The 15888-nt window shown below is 46.5% G+C and overlaps 1 protein-coding gene across 1 annotated transcript in view; it reads right to left on the bottom strand.

Annotated features, from left to right (window-relative positions):
- The window catches only part of GK5 (glycerol kinase 5), an 87016-nt gene extending 75362 nt beyond the window's left edge, over positions 1–11654 (bottom strand). Inside the window, exon 1 of the mRNA XM_081138934.1 lies at positions 11395–11654. Within this exon, the coding sequence (XP_080995060.1) occupies positions 11395–11553 (159 nt within the window). The 5' untranslated portion in view covers positions 11554–11654. The remainder of the gene's footprint in view (positions 1–11394) is intronic.
- Positions 11655–15888: the final 4234 nt, after the last annotated feature.

The following is a 15888-nucleotide window of genomic DNA, read 5'->3' as shown; positions in this document are numbered from 1 at the left end:
TGGTTGTAGGTCCTTGTTTTTCATCACTTCGAATATTTCTTGCCACTCCCTTCTGGCCTGAAAAGTTTCTGTTGAGAAATCAGTTGACAGTCTTATGGGAGCTCCCTTGTAGGTAACAAACTGCTTTTCTCTTGCTGTTTTTAAGGTTCTCTCTCTGTCTTTAACCTTTGGAATTTTAATTATGCCATGTCTTGGTGTGGGTCTTTTTGGGTTCATCTTGTTTGAAACTCTCTGCACTTCCTGGACTTGTATATCTATTTCCTTCACCAGGTAAGGAACGTTTTCTGTCATTTTTTCAAATAGGTTTTCAATTTCTTGCTCTCTCTTCTCCTTCCGGTACCCCCACGATGTGAATGTTGGTACACTTGAAGTTGTCCTATAGGCTCCTTACACTATCATTTTTTGGGGCGATTTTTTTTTTCATTTTGCTGTTCTGATTGGGTGTTTTTTGCTTCCTTATATTCCAAATTGTTGATTTGATTCTTGGCTTCATCTACTCTACTGTTAATTCCCTGTAAATTATTCTTCATTTCAGTTAGTGCAACCTTCATTTCTGACTTTTGCTTTTTTATGCTGTTGAGGTACTCACTCAGTTCATTCAGTGTCCTTATAACTAGTGTTTTGAGCTCTATATTTAGTAGGTTTTGTTTTGTTCTCCTAGAGTTTTGTTCTGGTCTTTCATTTGGGACATTTTTCTTTGTCTCCTCATTTTGGCAGTCTCCTTATGTTTGGTTCTACATGTTAGTTAGAGCTGGTACTTCTCCTGGGCTTGGTAGAGTGGCCTAATGTAATAGGTGTCCTGTAGGGTCCCATGGCACAGCATCCCCAATCACTAAAGCTGGGCACTCGAGGTGCATCCCCGTGTGGGCTGTGCACACACCTCCCTCTTGTAGTTGAGCCCTGATTGGTATTGGCACATCAATAGGAGGGATTTACCCTCAGGCTGATCAGCTGCAAGGACTGGCTGTGAATACCAACTACCAACCTCCAACCATTGTGGAGGATAAGCTATGTAGGGGCCCATCCCACAGAGCAGGACTTATTTCATGAGGGTTCTGGTGCCCACCGAGTCTGCCCCTTGAGTGCGTCACTGGTGGATGTGTTTGGGTGGTGGTGCTTCAACGTGGTAGGAAGCTATCCACTGGGTGCACTGGCTCTAAGGCCTCCCAGGAGGTGCAGGCCAAGGTGCAGGCACCACCTGTGTTCTGCCTTGGACCACCGATCATGAGCTACAAAGTGATCTGCAGATGGTTTCTTCTAGTGCTGGGTTTGGAGGTGTCACAATGAGGCCAAGCTGTGAACCAAGGATGGCTGCTACTGGTGTCAAGCCTGGGGCAACTTAGCAAGAAGTATGGAGCTTCACAAGGCCAGATGCTGCTTGTTTGAGAGATTTTAGGAATATCTGAAGCATGGGCCAAGACAGGCCATTCCTATAGAAAGGCCACTTGAAACAGGTTGGGTGGGTCCAAAAGTTGGGTGGGGCAGGGCCTCTGGGAATTGCTAGGGTGGGGCAAACACTGTGAGCCAGGTTGATGGAGTCTCAGATATGGTACCCACTTACTGGCTCTGTGGGGGGAGGGCTCAATGAAAAGGCACAATGGCCTATGCCAGCACTTCTGTTTGGAAGAAAGCTGCCCCTGGCCCCAGCTCTTGCCCTGATACTGAACAATTCAGTTTCTCCCCATATGTCTCTGTTGCCTTTCAAGCTGCTGCCCCCACAGTGGAGCTCAGAAGGAGTGAGTCCCAGTTAGTCTGTGTGTAGGCCCTTTAAGAGGAACTGCCTGGGACACCAGCAGCCTTGGTCTACCTCAGCCTCAATCCCCACTGGTTTTTACAGCCAGAAGTTATGGTGACTTCTCTTCCCAGCACTGGAATCCTGGGCTTGGGGGCCTGGTATGTGGCTAGGACCCCTTGCTCCTTAGGGGGACCTCCACAGCTGAGATATCCCTCTGGATTTTTATCTACCACATGTGGGTGTGGGACCAGCCCATCCCAAGTCCCTGCCCCTCCAACCAGCATCCAAGGGGCCTCTCTAATTCCCTAGTGGTAGGATTTCCACTTAGCTCCATTTCAGCTGGTTGTTCTGTAGTTCAGTTGTAATTTTAATGTAGTTGTGGGAGGAAGTGAGAACCATGTTTATGTACTCTGCCATCTTGACCAGAAGTCATGAAAAGTTGTTGTTTTTAATACAAATTATAGAAAAAAGGCTAAAAATGTATGTCTGCTGTTAAAAAGTGAATGCCAAAAGAAATAAAATCGAAGTCTTCTGAGAGGCCTAGTATTAGCCTGCTAATGTAAGGGTTCATGTTTTGGAATTTTGATTTTAACTGGAACACCAACACAGCCTATTTTGTTCCTGTCTCTAAATGGTGATCTTTTCAGTTGTCCTTTCTCTTTCTCTTTTTAAAGCTATTTATTTGGCAATATTAATCAAATACTATAGTAAGAAGTTTTGGGTTTCTATTATATATCCTATCCATCATAACATTAGCAGAGGTGCAATTTTCAATTAGAAAATAAACACAAGTTCTATGTTCAATCCATAGAGTCTCACAAAGCAAACTGAATTTCTAATACTTTGATTAAATACAATTCAATTATTTATTCTGTAATCATGATGTAATAAACCAGATGCTAAGTAGCAATGTAGGTTAACAAGACCCTCTTTTCCTAAGACCTCAAACTATCTGAGGAACCAGTTGTTGTTTGTGTTCTTCCTAATTTCCAAATCATTGTGTTCCAACCATTTTTAAGAAACAATAAATATTATGTCAAGATAGAAGAGTACGTGAATGCTGTGCTCACCTTCTCCCATGACCACAACTAAATTATAGGACCACCACCCTTCAGAATCACCTGAAGACTACTAGCTGAACAGAACTCCTATAATTAAGGATACAAAAGAGAAGCCATGTCCAGACTGATAGGAGGGAGAGAAATGCAAAAGGAGCTAGTCTCTTCTATGGTGTGGTAGTTAAGAATCAGGATGGATATATCAGCTGTGTAGGTCCCCCCTGAGAAGCAAGGGGTCCCAGCCCCACACTAGGACACAAGTTCCGGGCAGAGCAGTACCCACAACATCTGGCTGTGAAAATCAGTGGAAATTCCACCTGGATAAGACAAGGGCTGCTGCAGACTCATGTCCTCAAACAGCCTTAGCACAGACTCAGTTGCTATCAAAAACTCGCCATAAGCTCCAGCAAAGGGACAGAAGCTCAGAAAGCATCAGGGACATATGGGGAGGAACTGAGTTGTCTGGCTTCAGGGTGAGGGCTAGAGGAGTAGCTCCCTGCCAGACAGAAGTGCCGGTAGGTGCCACTGTTCCTCTGTTGAGCCCTTCCACTGCCTGGCCTGCAGGCACAGGCAGATGCCAAATCTGAGTTTCCATCAACTTGGCTAACACTGTTTGCCCCACCCTGGTGATTCCCTGAGACCCCACCCCACCCAAATTACACACCAGTCCCTAAACACTTTCAGGGGCTGTTTCTCACAAGCAGCTGACCTTGGACCAAACTGCAGACATCCCTAAAATCTCTCAAAGGTCCACAAACCCCAAAGAAGCAGCAAATGACCTCACCATGCCATATACCTCTTGCTAAGTGGCTTCAAACCTGGCACTAGTGTCAGCCAGCCTCAGTTTGCAGCCTAGCCCCACTCAGATGCCTGCAAGCCTAGGATGGGTAGCTACAAACAGCAAGTCAATCTGTATCTCCTACCAGGTGGACCCCTGCTGGGTAGAGGCAGTGGAAGAATTTGGAATGCACCAGACCAACTTCCAAGAGGCCCCAGAACCAACACACCTGGTGGCTGGTTTCAGACCACATCAGAACACTACCCAATTAGCTCCACAAACGACAAACCCAAAGGGTGAACTGAGCAGGCAGCAGAACCCCACTAAAGCAGATCCAATTCTGTGAGTACAGCCTCCAAACAATAGCTCATTTGCTTTTGTCATGGTCAGTCCGCAAAGCCAGTCAGCCTGAGGATCAATCCCACACACTGATATGACAAGAGCAATCAAGGCTCAATTACAACACGAGAGCCCAGGCAACCAACACAAGGGACACACCTAGAGTTCCCAGCTTAGGTGAACAGGGAGGCTGCGCCACTGAGCCCCACAGGAAACCTGCTACATAAGGTGACCCTGCCAAGACTGGGAAACACAGATGATCTACATAATATGTAGACACAAACAGAGTGAGGCAGTCAAAACGAGGAGACAAAAAGCAGGATAAAACTCCAAAAAAGAACTAAATGAAATGGAGGCAAGAAATCTACCAGATGCATAGTTCAAAACACTGGTTAAAAGGATGTTCAGTGAACTTAGGGGAAGAGTAGACAAACTCTCAGTAAGATCTTACACGGAGACAAAAACCATAAAAAAAGAACAGGTCAGAAATGAAGACTACAATAATGTGAATGAAGCATGTATTAGATGGAATAAACAGCAACTCAGATGAAGCAGAGTATCAAATCAGCAATTTGGAAGACAAGGTAACAACAACCAACCAATCAGAACAAAAAGAAAAAAATTTTAATGAGGGTACTTAAAGGACTTCTGGGACAACATCAAGCATAACAACACTTGCATCATAGGGGTACCAGAAGGAGAAGAGAGAGAGCAAAAAATTGAGAACCTATTTAAAGAAATAATGATTGACAACTTCCCTAACCTGGCAAAGGAAGTAGACAAACATGTCTAGGAAGCATAGAGAATCTCAAATCAAAGGACCCAAAGAGGCCCACACAAAGACACATAATTAAAATGCCAAAGGCTAAGAAAGAATAAAAATGGCAATAAATAAGTATCTATCAATAATAACCTTGCCTGCCCTGTGTGGCTCAATGGTTGAGCGTTGACCCATGAACCAGGAGATCACTATTTGATTCTTGATCAGGGCATATGTCTAGGTTGCAGTCTCAACCCCCAGTACGGGGCGTGCAGGAGGCAGTTGATCAATGACTCATCATTGATGTTTCTATCTCTCTCCCTCTCCCTTCCTCTCTGAAATCAATAAAAATATAGTTTTTAAAATAACAAGAATAATAACCTTAAACATAAATGGATTAAATGCTCCAATCAAAAGACATAGGGTGGCTGAATGAATAAGAAAACATGGCCCAAATATATGCTGTCTACAAGAGACCCACCTCAAGAAAAATAAAGACTCACACAGGCTCAAGGTGAAGGGATGGGAAAAAATATTGCAAGCAAATGGAAACCAAAAAAGCTGGAGTAGCAATACTTATATCTGATACAATAGACTTCAAAACAAAGGCCATACAAGAGACAAAGAAGGACACTACGTATTATTAAAAGGATCGATCCAATAAGAGGATATAACCCTGGTAAACACATATGCACCCAATATAGGAGCACCTAAATATATTTTTTAAAAATTCTTGGTGGACTTAGGGATAGGTAGATAGCAATACAGTCATAGTAGGGGACTTTAACATCCCATGGACATCACTGAGTAGATCTTCCAGACAAAAAATCAACAAGGAAACAGTGACCTTAAATGACATATTAGATCGGATGGATTTAATTGATATTTCCAGGACATTTCATCCCAAAGCAGCAGCATATACATTCATCTTATGTGCACATAGAACATTCTCAAAGACAGACCACATGTTAGGACACAGTCTTAAAAAATTCAAGAAGAATGAAATCATATCAAGCATCTTCTAGAAACACAATAACATGAAACTAGAAATCAACTATAGTAAAATCACTCAAAAACATTCAACATACACAACTCAAAAACATTCAAACACATGGAGGCTACACAGCATGTTATTAAACAATGAATGAGTTACTAATGATATCAAGGAAGAAATAAAAACTTACCTGGAAACAAATGAAAATGAACATACAACCACCCAAATTCTATGGGACACAGCAAAAGCAGTCCTGAGAGGGAAGTGCATAGCACTACAGGCATACCTCAAGAAGCAAGAAAAGTCTCTAATAAACAATCTAACCCTACACCTAAAAAGAACTAGAAAGAGAACAAGAAAACCCAGAGTAAGTAGAAGGAAGGAAATAATAAAGATCAGAGTGGAAATAAATGACACAGAGACTAAAAAATAAACAATACAAAAGATCAATGAAACCAAGAGCTGGTTCTTTGAAAAGATAAACAAGATTGAAGAACCTTTAAGCAGACTCATCAGGAAACAAGGAGAAAGGACCCAAATAAATAAAATCAGAAACAAAAGAGGCAAAGTAACAACTGACATCACAGAAATACAAAGGACTGTAAGAATATACTATAATTATATGCCAACATACTGGACAATCTGAAAAAAATTGGATAAATTCCTAGAAACATACAATCTTCTAAGATTGAGTCAAGAAGAACCAGAAAACCTGAACAGTCTGATAATTACTAATGAAACTGAATTAGTAATTAAAAACTACCAACAAACAAAAGTCCTGGACCGGCTTCACAGGTGGATTTTACCAAACATTCAAAGAAGAACTAACACCACCTATCCTCCTCAAAAAATTGAAGAGAAGGAAAGGCTCCCAAGTTCATTTTATGCGGCCAGCATACCTTCATTGCAAAACTAAAAGAGCACTACACAAAAAAGAAAATTATAGGCCAATATCCCTGATGAACATAGATGCAAAAATCCTCAACAAAATATTAGCAAGCCAAATTCAGCAATACTGTAAAAAAATCATACACCATGATCAATTGGGATTTGTTCCTGGAATGCACGGCTGATTCATTATTCACAAGTCAATTAATGTGATACACCACATAAACAAAATGGAAAGTAAAAATCATATCATCATATCAACAGATGCAGAAAAAGTGTTTGACAAAATCTATCATCCATGTATAATAAAAACTCTCAGAAAAGTGGGGACAGGAGGAACATACCTCAACATAATAAAGACCATATATGACAAGTCCACAACTAACAACATACCCAAAAGTGAAAGGCTAAAATCGTTCTTAAGATCAGGAACAAGACAAAGATGTCACTTCTATTCAACATAGTATTGGAAGCCCTAGCCACAGCAATCAGACATAAAAGGCATCCAAATTGGAAAAGAGGAAGTAAAACTGTCATTTTGCAGATGACATGATACTATATATACAGAAGCCTAAAACAAAAATTACTAGAACTAATTAATGAATTCAGTAAAGTAGCAGGATACAAAATAAATATTCAGAAATTGATGGCATTTTTATACAACAATAATGAACTATCAAAAAAAGAAACTAAGAAAACAATCCCATTTACAACTGCATCCAAAAAATAAAATAAAATACCTAGGAATAAATCTAACCAAGGAGGAAAAAGATCTGTACTTGGAAATTGTAAGACACTGAAGAAAGAAACTGAGGAAGATACAAATAAGGGGAAGCATGTACCATGTTCATGGATAGGAAGAATTATCATTAAAATGTCCAGCCCCAGCCAATGTGGTTCAGTGGTTAGAGCTTTGGCCTGCGCACCAAAGGGTCATGGGTTGGATTCCTAGTCAAGGGTGTGTACCTGGGTTGCAGGTTCGATCCCCAGTCCCAGCTGGGGTGCATGTAGGAGGCAACCAATTGATGTCTCTCTCTCACATCAATGTTTCTCTCTCTCTGCCACCCCTCCGTCCCTTCCTCTGTCCTTCCCTCCCTCTGTCCCTTCCATTCTCTCTGAAAATCAATGGAAAAAATATCCTTGGGTGAGGATTAAAAAAAATAAAATTAAAATAAAATAAAATGTCCACATGACCCAAAGCAATCTATAGATTCAACGCAATGCCTATCAAAATAACAATGGCAGTTTTCATAGAACTAGAACAAATAATCCTGAAACTTATATGGAACTATAAAGGACCCTAAATAGCCAAAGCAATCTTGAGAAAGAACAAAGTTGGAGGTGTCATGCTACCTGATATCAAACTAGACTACAGGGCTATAGTCAGCAAGACAGCATGGCACTGGCATAAAAACAAACACGCAGATCAACAGAACAGAGAGCCCGGGAATAAACCCACGTCTATCTAGTCAGTTAATGTCCGACAAACGAGAGAGGAACACACAACGAGATACAGATACGTGCAAAAAACAGGAACTGCACCACTTTCTTACACCATATCCAAGAACTCAAAATGGACCGAAGACTTAAATATGAGAACTGAAGTATAAAACTCCTAGAAGAAAACACAAGCAGTAACTCTCTGACACGTTCTTAGGAATATTTTTTATGTCTCCTCAGGCAAGAGAAACAAAAGGAAAATCAAATGAACGGAACTGCATCTAACTAAAGAGCCTTCGCACAGGGAAGGAAACCATCAGAAAAATGGAAAGAGAACCCACTAAATAAGAGAAGACATTTGCCAATAATAGGAGTTAACATCCAAAATACATAAGCTGTAAAAAGAAGGCTCTCTTACCCTTTGGGGCAGCATGGAGGGACCTGGAGAGTATTATGCTAAAGGAAATAAGCCTGTCAGAGAAAAACAAGTATCACATGATCTCACTCAAATGTGGAATCTAATGAACAAAATAAACTGATGCACAAAATAGATCCAGAGACATAGAAGCATGGAACAGACTGAGGGACCTCAGGGGGAGGGCAGGGGTGAGGGGGGTGGGAAGAGATTAACCTTAGAACTTATATGCATATGTGCATAACCCATGGACACAGACAATAGTGTGGTGAAGGCCTGGGGGGCGGGGTGCAGGATGGAGGGAATCAATGGGTAATATTTGTAATATTTTCAACAATAAAGATAAATTGAAACATAAAATATATACATGGAACTCATACAACTTAATACCAAAAAGAGAAACAATCCAATTAAAAAATAGGCAGAGAACTTGAATAGACACTTCTCCAAAGAGGACATACACATGGCCAGGACATGTATGAAAAAACTCTCAACATCACTAGTCATCAGAGCGATGCAAATTAAAACCACAGTGAGATATCACCTCACACCTGTGAGAGCGGCTTTCCTCAGTAAGTCAACAACCAGTGTTGGCAAGGATGTGGAGGCTGCAAATTGGTTCAAGCACTATGGAACACAGTATGGAGTAATAGGCAAAAAATTTAAAACAGAACTACCATAAGACCCAGCAAGCCCACTTCTGGGTGTTTTTGCAAAGAAATCCAAAAACACTAACTTTTAAAATATATATTAATTCCTATGTTTATTGCAGCATTATTTACAATAGCCAAGATATGGAAGCAACCCAAGTGCCCATCAATAGACAAGTGGATAAAAAAGCTGTGGTACATATATACGATAGGATATTACTAGACCATAAAAACTAATGAAATCTTACCATTTGCAACAGCATGGATGGACCTAGAGGGCATTATACCAAGTAAATTAAATCAGACAGAAGAGAAAGACAAATAACATATGATTTTACTTATTTGTGGAATCTAAAAAAACAAAATAAATGAACTAAGAAAACAGAAACAAACTCATAGATACGGGGAAGAAACTGATGGTTGCCAGGTGGGAGGGGATCTGGGGAACTAGGTAAAAGAGGTAAAGGGATTAAGAACTACAAATTGGCAGTTACAAAATAGTCACGGGGATGTAAAGTACAGCCCAGGGAATACAGTCAACAATGCTGTAATAACTATGTATGTTGTCAGGTGAACTCTAGACTTATCAAGGGGATCACTTTGTAAGTTATATAAAGGTCTAACCACTAGTTTGTATACCTGAAACTAACATAATATTGAATGTCAACTATAATTAATTTTAAAAAAATATCTGAAGACACAAAACAGCTTTCTAGAAAAAAATGCATACAAAATAAAATCACAAATACTGACCTTATTATTAAGGTCAGTAATTCTAAAATTAGTCTGCAAAATTACTACACATTTTTCTAAATCTTAGTTTATCTCAACCCCAGCAGCACAAGAATCACACTTTAAGAAGCACTGTTGTAAAATCCCCACTACAGTTTGAGAGGCATTCCTAGGCAGGGACTTTTTGAATTTTTATTTACTCACATATTTTTCCAGACACCTTACCCGCCCCCCAGTTTATTGTCTGGGCAAACCATTCTAGTCTCCCGCTAGTCAGCAATCTTGAGTCATCCTCTGAAATTCTTACCTCATTTCTAAAAAACTAATGATTCTCCCCAAATACTACAGCAACTCTGAAACTTTGTATCTACCAGCAGTTTCTGTCTCCCTTTGGTTCCAAATACTCCACTTCCTTTTTTAAAAAGTCATTGCTTAAAACAAAAGTACTTTGTGTCTAGAATTTCAAGGGAGACTGTGTTCAAAGTATCATTGTGCAGCTAAAGACTAATACAAAGACACGAAGCAGAGTCGCTGCCGGCGGCGCGAGCCCCTCATCCGTCCTGGCCCGCGGGTGCCCGGATGGGGTCCGTGGGTGGGCGCGCAGTGCTCCTGCGCTGGCAACCAGAGAAGGGACCGAGGCGCTGCTGTACCCCAACTCACTGTCCTGCTCCCCAAACCAGAATGGAAATTCGCTGTTTCCTCAAAACAAATGCTCAAAGTAGTCATTTGGCTAGACCTGCTCCTGGACAACGGAGGTGATTGAAAACTCCTTCTGACAGGGTTGGAAGTAGGGTGGGAACCGAACAAGTAGGGCTGCGGGAACGGCTCAGGTGGCTAAGGGCTCCTGTCCCAACACTGCTAACGTAAGAAGATGTTGGCGCTGGAAAGACGAGTCCCTAAGAGCACCAAATGCAATCAACATCACTTTCCCTACCCTGGTAACTAGAAATCTGCACTTCATTAACTTGAGAACGGAAGGGCACCTGTCTGCTGGTTGCTTTACTAAGGATTTACTAACAACAACTAATGACTTGGTAGGTTTCTCAAACCAGAAAGATTGTTTTACGAATTCTCAAAAATGGAAAGGAGAAAAGTAATGACAAAGCAGCCTCCAAAAGTTGTCCAATACCTCCCATGTCCATGGAAATCAAACGGTCATGTGAGGAGCCAGCAGTCTGAGAAGTAGTTAGTAATGAAACCGGAGAGCGAGCAATAAAGTTAGTCTATCCAGATTTCAAAAATTAAAACGTAAACGAAGACGAGGCTGGAGGTGTACCACGGAAGTGCGGGGAAAACCAAATCACAAAGCCCGGCCCTGCCCAGCCCCGCGCCCCACCCCCCACCCAGGTAAGGTCGGAGACGCGAATGCCCAGGTGGCAGGAATACCCGCGGGCGCCCGGGTCACCGACGCGGCTCCCTCCGGGCCTGAGCCGGGACTGGAGGGCGCGCGGCGGCCGCGCGCTCGGGGAGGGGACGCGCAGCCCTCCGGCGCCGCTCCGGACCCGGGGCCCGCGGGCTGCAGGTGGCCGCGTGCAGGCGGGTACCACGACCCCGCCCGCCTGCCCTCCGCGACCCGACCACGGCCCGACGCCCGCTCCCCGTCACCTTCTGGGCGCTGGAGCCACAGATCCGCCCCGCGCGGTCATAGACGTGGCAGCGGATCACCGAGCTGCCCACGTCCAGCCCCAGCACGAAGCCTGTGTGCGGGCGCGGCGCGCTCGGCTCCGGGCGCCCCTGCTCGGGGAGGGCGGACAGCCCCGGCATCCCGCCCGCCAGCCTCTCCGCGCAGCCGCCTGCCCAGCCGGCGCCTTACAAACACCCGCACCTCCGAGCCCAGCGCGCCCCGCGAGGCCGCCGCCCGGCCCGGCCCGGCCCGGCCCGCCCCCTCCTGCGCTCCCGCAGGCGGCCCGCCCGCCGCTGGCCCCGCCCCGACGCCGTGACGTCACGCGGCGCACGGAGCTGCCCCAGGCGCCCGCTCCGGGAGGCGCTCGGTGGAGCGCGGAGAGCGCGGAGCGAGCGGGGCGCGCTGGAGCTGGAGCCAGCCCCGCGCACCCGCGCACCCGCGCACCCGCGCACCCGCGCACCCGCGCACCCGCGCACCCGCGCACCCGCGCACCCGCGCACCCGCGCACCCGCGCACCCGCGCACCCGCGCACCCGCGCACCCGCGCACCCGCGCACCCGCGCACCCGCGCACCCGCGCACCCGCGCACCCGCGCACCCGCTCTGCAGAGCCCCGCCATTAATCTTCACTACCGCCCTCGTAAGCTCCCTGAGGCAGCGCCTGCGTTTCTCTTAACCCTAGTTACGTTTTATGAATCTCAATTAACACGAAGTGATCTGAAAAGAAATTCAACATTCGGCCGAAAATAATAAACTGAGAGTGTACCCCCAAGACTTCGCTCCCCAGAAAACCTGGTAAAAACTGCACACGTAAGACACATCAGTGAATACTTGCTAGATGAAATAGCAGTGAGTGAGACCTCCCCAGGCCCCTAACGGGGGAGAAGGGACACCTAGAGTGGTCGATTCTACCGTCAAGCTCCAACCCAGTGGCTGCTTTTCAAGAACCTGAAAGTTTGTCAGAGACCTTTTACCCTTCGCTGCTGGCCAGAGAGCGTGGGCTCTTACAGGCATGTAAAGAAGGCCTGGGCAGGAAGGAGGCCTGTGGAAATTTCGAGATCCTGGCTGGAGCCCAAGGGCCTTCCCATGGAGTGGTCCAGCTGCTCTGGGAAGGTCCTGATCCGAAGGTGGTGGGGAGGGGTTAATACCTGCTTGAGCCACCTTCCCACCACCAGCAGCGCTACGAAAAACCAGTGCCTCAAATACACTCATTTTCTTCTTTTTGAAAATTATAAAATTAATACAGATATGTGCTTTTTGTGAAAACATTTAACAGTGCAGCATGGCATGTCAATTAAAAAGTAAAGGATATTCATTTTTAACCAAATCATTCTTTTGACCTAATTATCATGTTAACCAACTTGCTTTCAGCCAATTTTACCAAATTGGTATTTTCGGCCATATTACTTGACGCTTGGACCGTATGGAAAAGTATGTGTTTTTCTCTTTATATTCTGTCCCTGCCCAATAGTACTCACTTGTTTCAAATGGCCTCAGTTAGGATTGCCTTCACCGGTGGTGACCTGTTAAGTCATACACATGTAATCCCCAGTATTGTAATTTGGATAAATGACTAATGGATTGTGCATTGGTCAGAGTTCTCTAGAGAAACAGAAGCAATAGGATAGAGAGAAGAAATTGAGAATTATCTCAAGTAATTAGCTCACATGCTTGTGAGGGCTGGCAAGTCCCAGGGTAGGCTGGAGGCTAGCAATTCAGGTAAAAGTTGATGTTAGTCTTGAGTAAGAATTCCTTAGGGCAGCAAGCTGGGCACTCGGGCAGGGTTCCTGTGTTGCAGATTTAAGAATTCTCTGGGAAACCTCAACTTTGCACGTGAGGCCTTCAACTGATTGGATGAGGCCCACCAACTTTATGAAATATAATTTGCTTTTACTCAATGTCTGTTGATTTAAATGTTGATCACATCTTTAAAAAGTACTTCACAGTAACTAGAGTGATAGTTGACCAAATAACTGAGCACCCACACAGTGTGCCCACCAGACTAGCCCAGTTGACATAAAATTAACCATCACAGGTCCCCTCTCACAGCAGAGAAAGCTGTTTTGTACTCCCTTATTAATACTTAGCATACTTTTTACGTGATAGTTCTTGGGCTTCTTGGACCCTGACACTTTCTTTGGATCCCTTGTGGTTAATTGGGCCCCCAAACCAGAGTCTAGCAAGAATCCCTTGTGGATAATTGGGCCCAAAATCCAGAGTCTAGAAACCACTGTTTGCAGAGGCCTCTCAGCACACTGCACTTCAGGGAAAAGCAGCTGACCCGGCTGCCAGCGTCCCGCACTACATTCCTGGGGTATGAGCCAACCCTTATAAAGAAGCCCTTGGTATTGTATTTTGACCAATAGGACTGAAACCTTCCCGTCCAATGGGAGCTGCACAGCTGTGTGTTTAAGGACCAACCACAACTGTTTCATAACCACCAATCAGAACAGTGCCATTTGGACCAATCAAACTGTGCACATGTGGAGTCTTCCTTTGCATGGCTTTCCCCCTGTAAGCCAGCCTCCCCTCGCTGGTGGAGCTGCTTTCAGTTTCCGTCAGTGGCTGTTTCCGGTTTGCATCAGAAACTTCCACTTGAGCAAGAATGTGAAGGCCAGGACCTTAGCAACACTTAGCTCAGTGTTTCCTAATGTTCCCAATCCTGAACAATGTTGAGACCCTGATAAATGGTGTCTTTCTGAGAAGATGCTTATATGCACAAAATTTTGCATGTATTTTCGGGTGTTGGGTGTGGGACAAACTAAACTTAAATAGCTCAGATTTAAAACCCAGAGCTGATTTCCCTGAGCTGGTCTGGCTGTTGTCTAGGAGAGGGCTGGGGCCGCCAAGGCCTTGTTTCTCCCGTGTGCGTTGTCTGCTGTCACGGTCGCACGCTGCTCTGCCCTCAGAGGAAGGAGCGTGTGAATAAGGCTCCAAAACTCCGAAGGTCCCATTGCTCCGGGGTCAGCCCATCGTTCCTGGTGAGGCCACTGCTGCTCTGCGCTCCCTCACCTGGCGGCTGGACTACACCTGGGGTGGCCGCTGCTTCTCCTGGAGCCTGGGCCTGACCCCCGGGGCTGCTCTCCCAGGCCCGTCCCCGCCCCCACAGTGTGCCCACCAGCCTGGGCGCTCCTTCCACCCTCTCGCCCTGCAGCGGGCCCAGCCGCCCACGCCCCAGGAAACCCGGGGGCAGCCCCTCAGTCTGGATCAGAAAGCGTGTGCGCGCCCCCATTCCGCCCCACCCTGGAGGGAATCCGGGGTGCCTCAAGGCTGAGCCCAGCCTTTTGGACTTCGAGTTAGACCGAAACCAGGGGAGAATTGGTCACGGAATGATACCAGACCAGAGGGCACTTCACAGCTCAAATAAGCAAACAAAACCTGGCGGCCCCTCTGGCCGCAGGGAGGGCGGGAGGCTGTGCGCCTGCGGGGCGCATCGCCAGCCAGCCGCCCCTGCGGACGGGACGGCCCCTGTGCTCCCCCAGGACGGTCACTGTGGGCGGGGAGGGCCCCGCACAGCCACCCGCAGAGCCCCCGACGCGCTTAGTCCGCGAAAACGGCCAGCGCGCCCCTGCTGCCGACGCCCCCAGCCGCCCCGCGGCGCCCCGGCTGCAGCCGCCGGTCCTCCAGCCTCGGCGGGGCCGCTGGCCGGCGCGGCCTGTCTGCGCCCGAGGGCCCGGCGGAGGGTGTCGTCTTAGCCGGCTGCTGGGAGTCTTCGGAAGGGTCCCCATCACCCTCAGGGGAACCGCTCACACCCGCGGCACCTGAACAGGCGGCCGGGGCAGAAAGGCGAGCAGGCCGCCCCCATCCCAGAGGGCGCGTCCCGGTCCCCAGAGCGCCCGGAGGCGCGGAGCCACGGGAGGCCCGGGCCCCTGCGCAGCCCGCTGTGGGCGGGAGGACCCCGCGACGCGCTGTCCGCGGGCTCCCAGGCCTCGCTCGAGGGCGCGCCCCGCTCCCCTCTCCTCGCAGCCGCGCCTTCACTCAGGGTCACAGCCTTTGCCTCACTGAGGACGTTCTATGTCACAGCATCTCAAATGAGCGAGCTCTGTGAGGTGAGAATTAAACCACATTAGAAAATAGCTGAAAACATTTTTTAAATTCATGGATATAAATAAAACTTTGGTTTTTGAGGAAAACCAATAGAATTATTGCATAAGGCAATTAGAAATGCACAGATAGAAAGGTTTCTACCTCAGCCGTGGACTAAGAGTAAAGAAACCCCTCCCGCCCTTCTCGCCACCGCTGGCACCTGTTTCTGCCCAAATCCACCCACTCGGACGGGCGGAGATGCCCGGGCTGTGAACTTTGACAAGGGCACAGAGCCACACAACCCCCACGACAACCACGTCAGAAAACACTCCTCCACCCAGGAAGTCTCTTTGACCCTCTGAGCACAGGGCGGTGCTCTCCGCACACCCGCCTCAGAGGCCTGGAACTGAGCGCAGGGACCTGGGCATTTAGGTGGATGCAGCCCATCCCA

Source organism: Miniopterus schreibersii, assembly GCF_964146895.1.
Source record: "Miniopterus schreibersii genome assembly, chromosome: 5".
Taxonomy (NCBI): Eukaryota; Metazoa; Chordata; class Mammalia; order Chiroptera; family Miniopteridae; genus Miniopterus; species Miniopterus schreibersii.
Note: the sequence above shows the minus strand (reverse complement) of the source record. Positions and strands in the feature narration are given on the sequence as shown.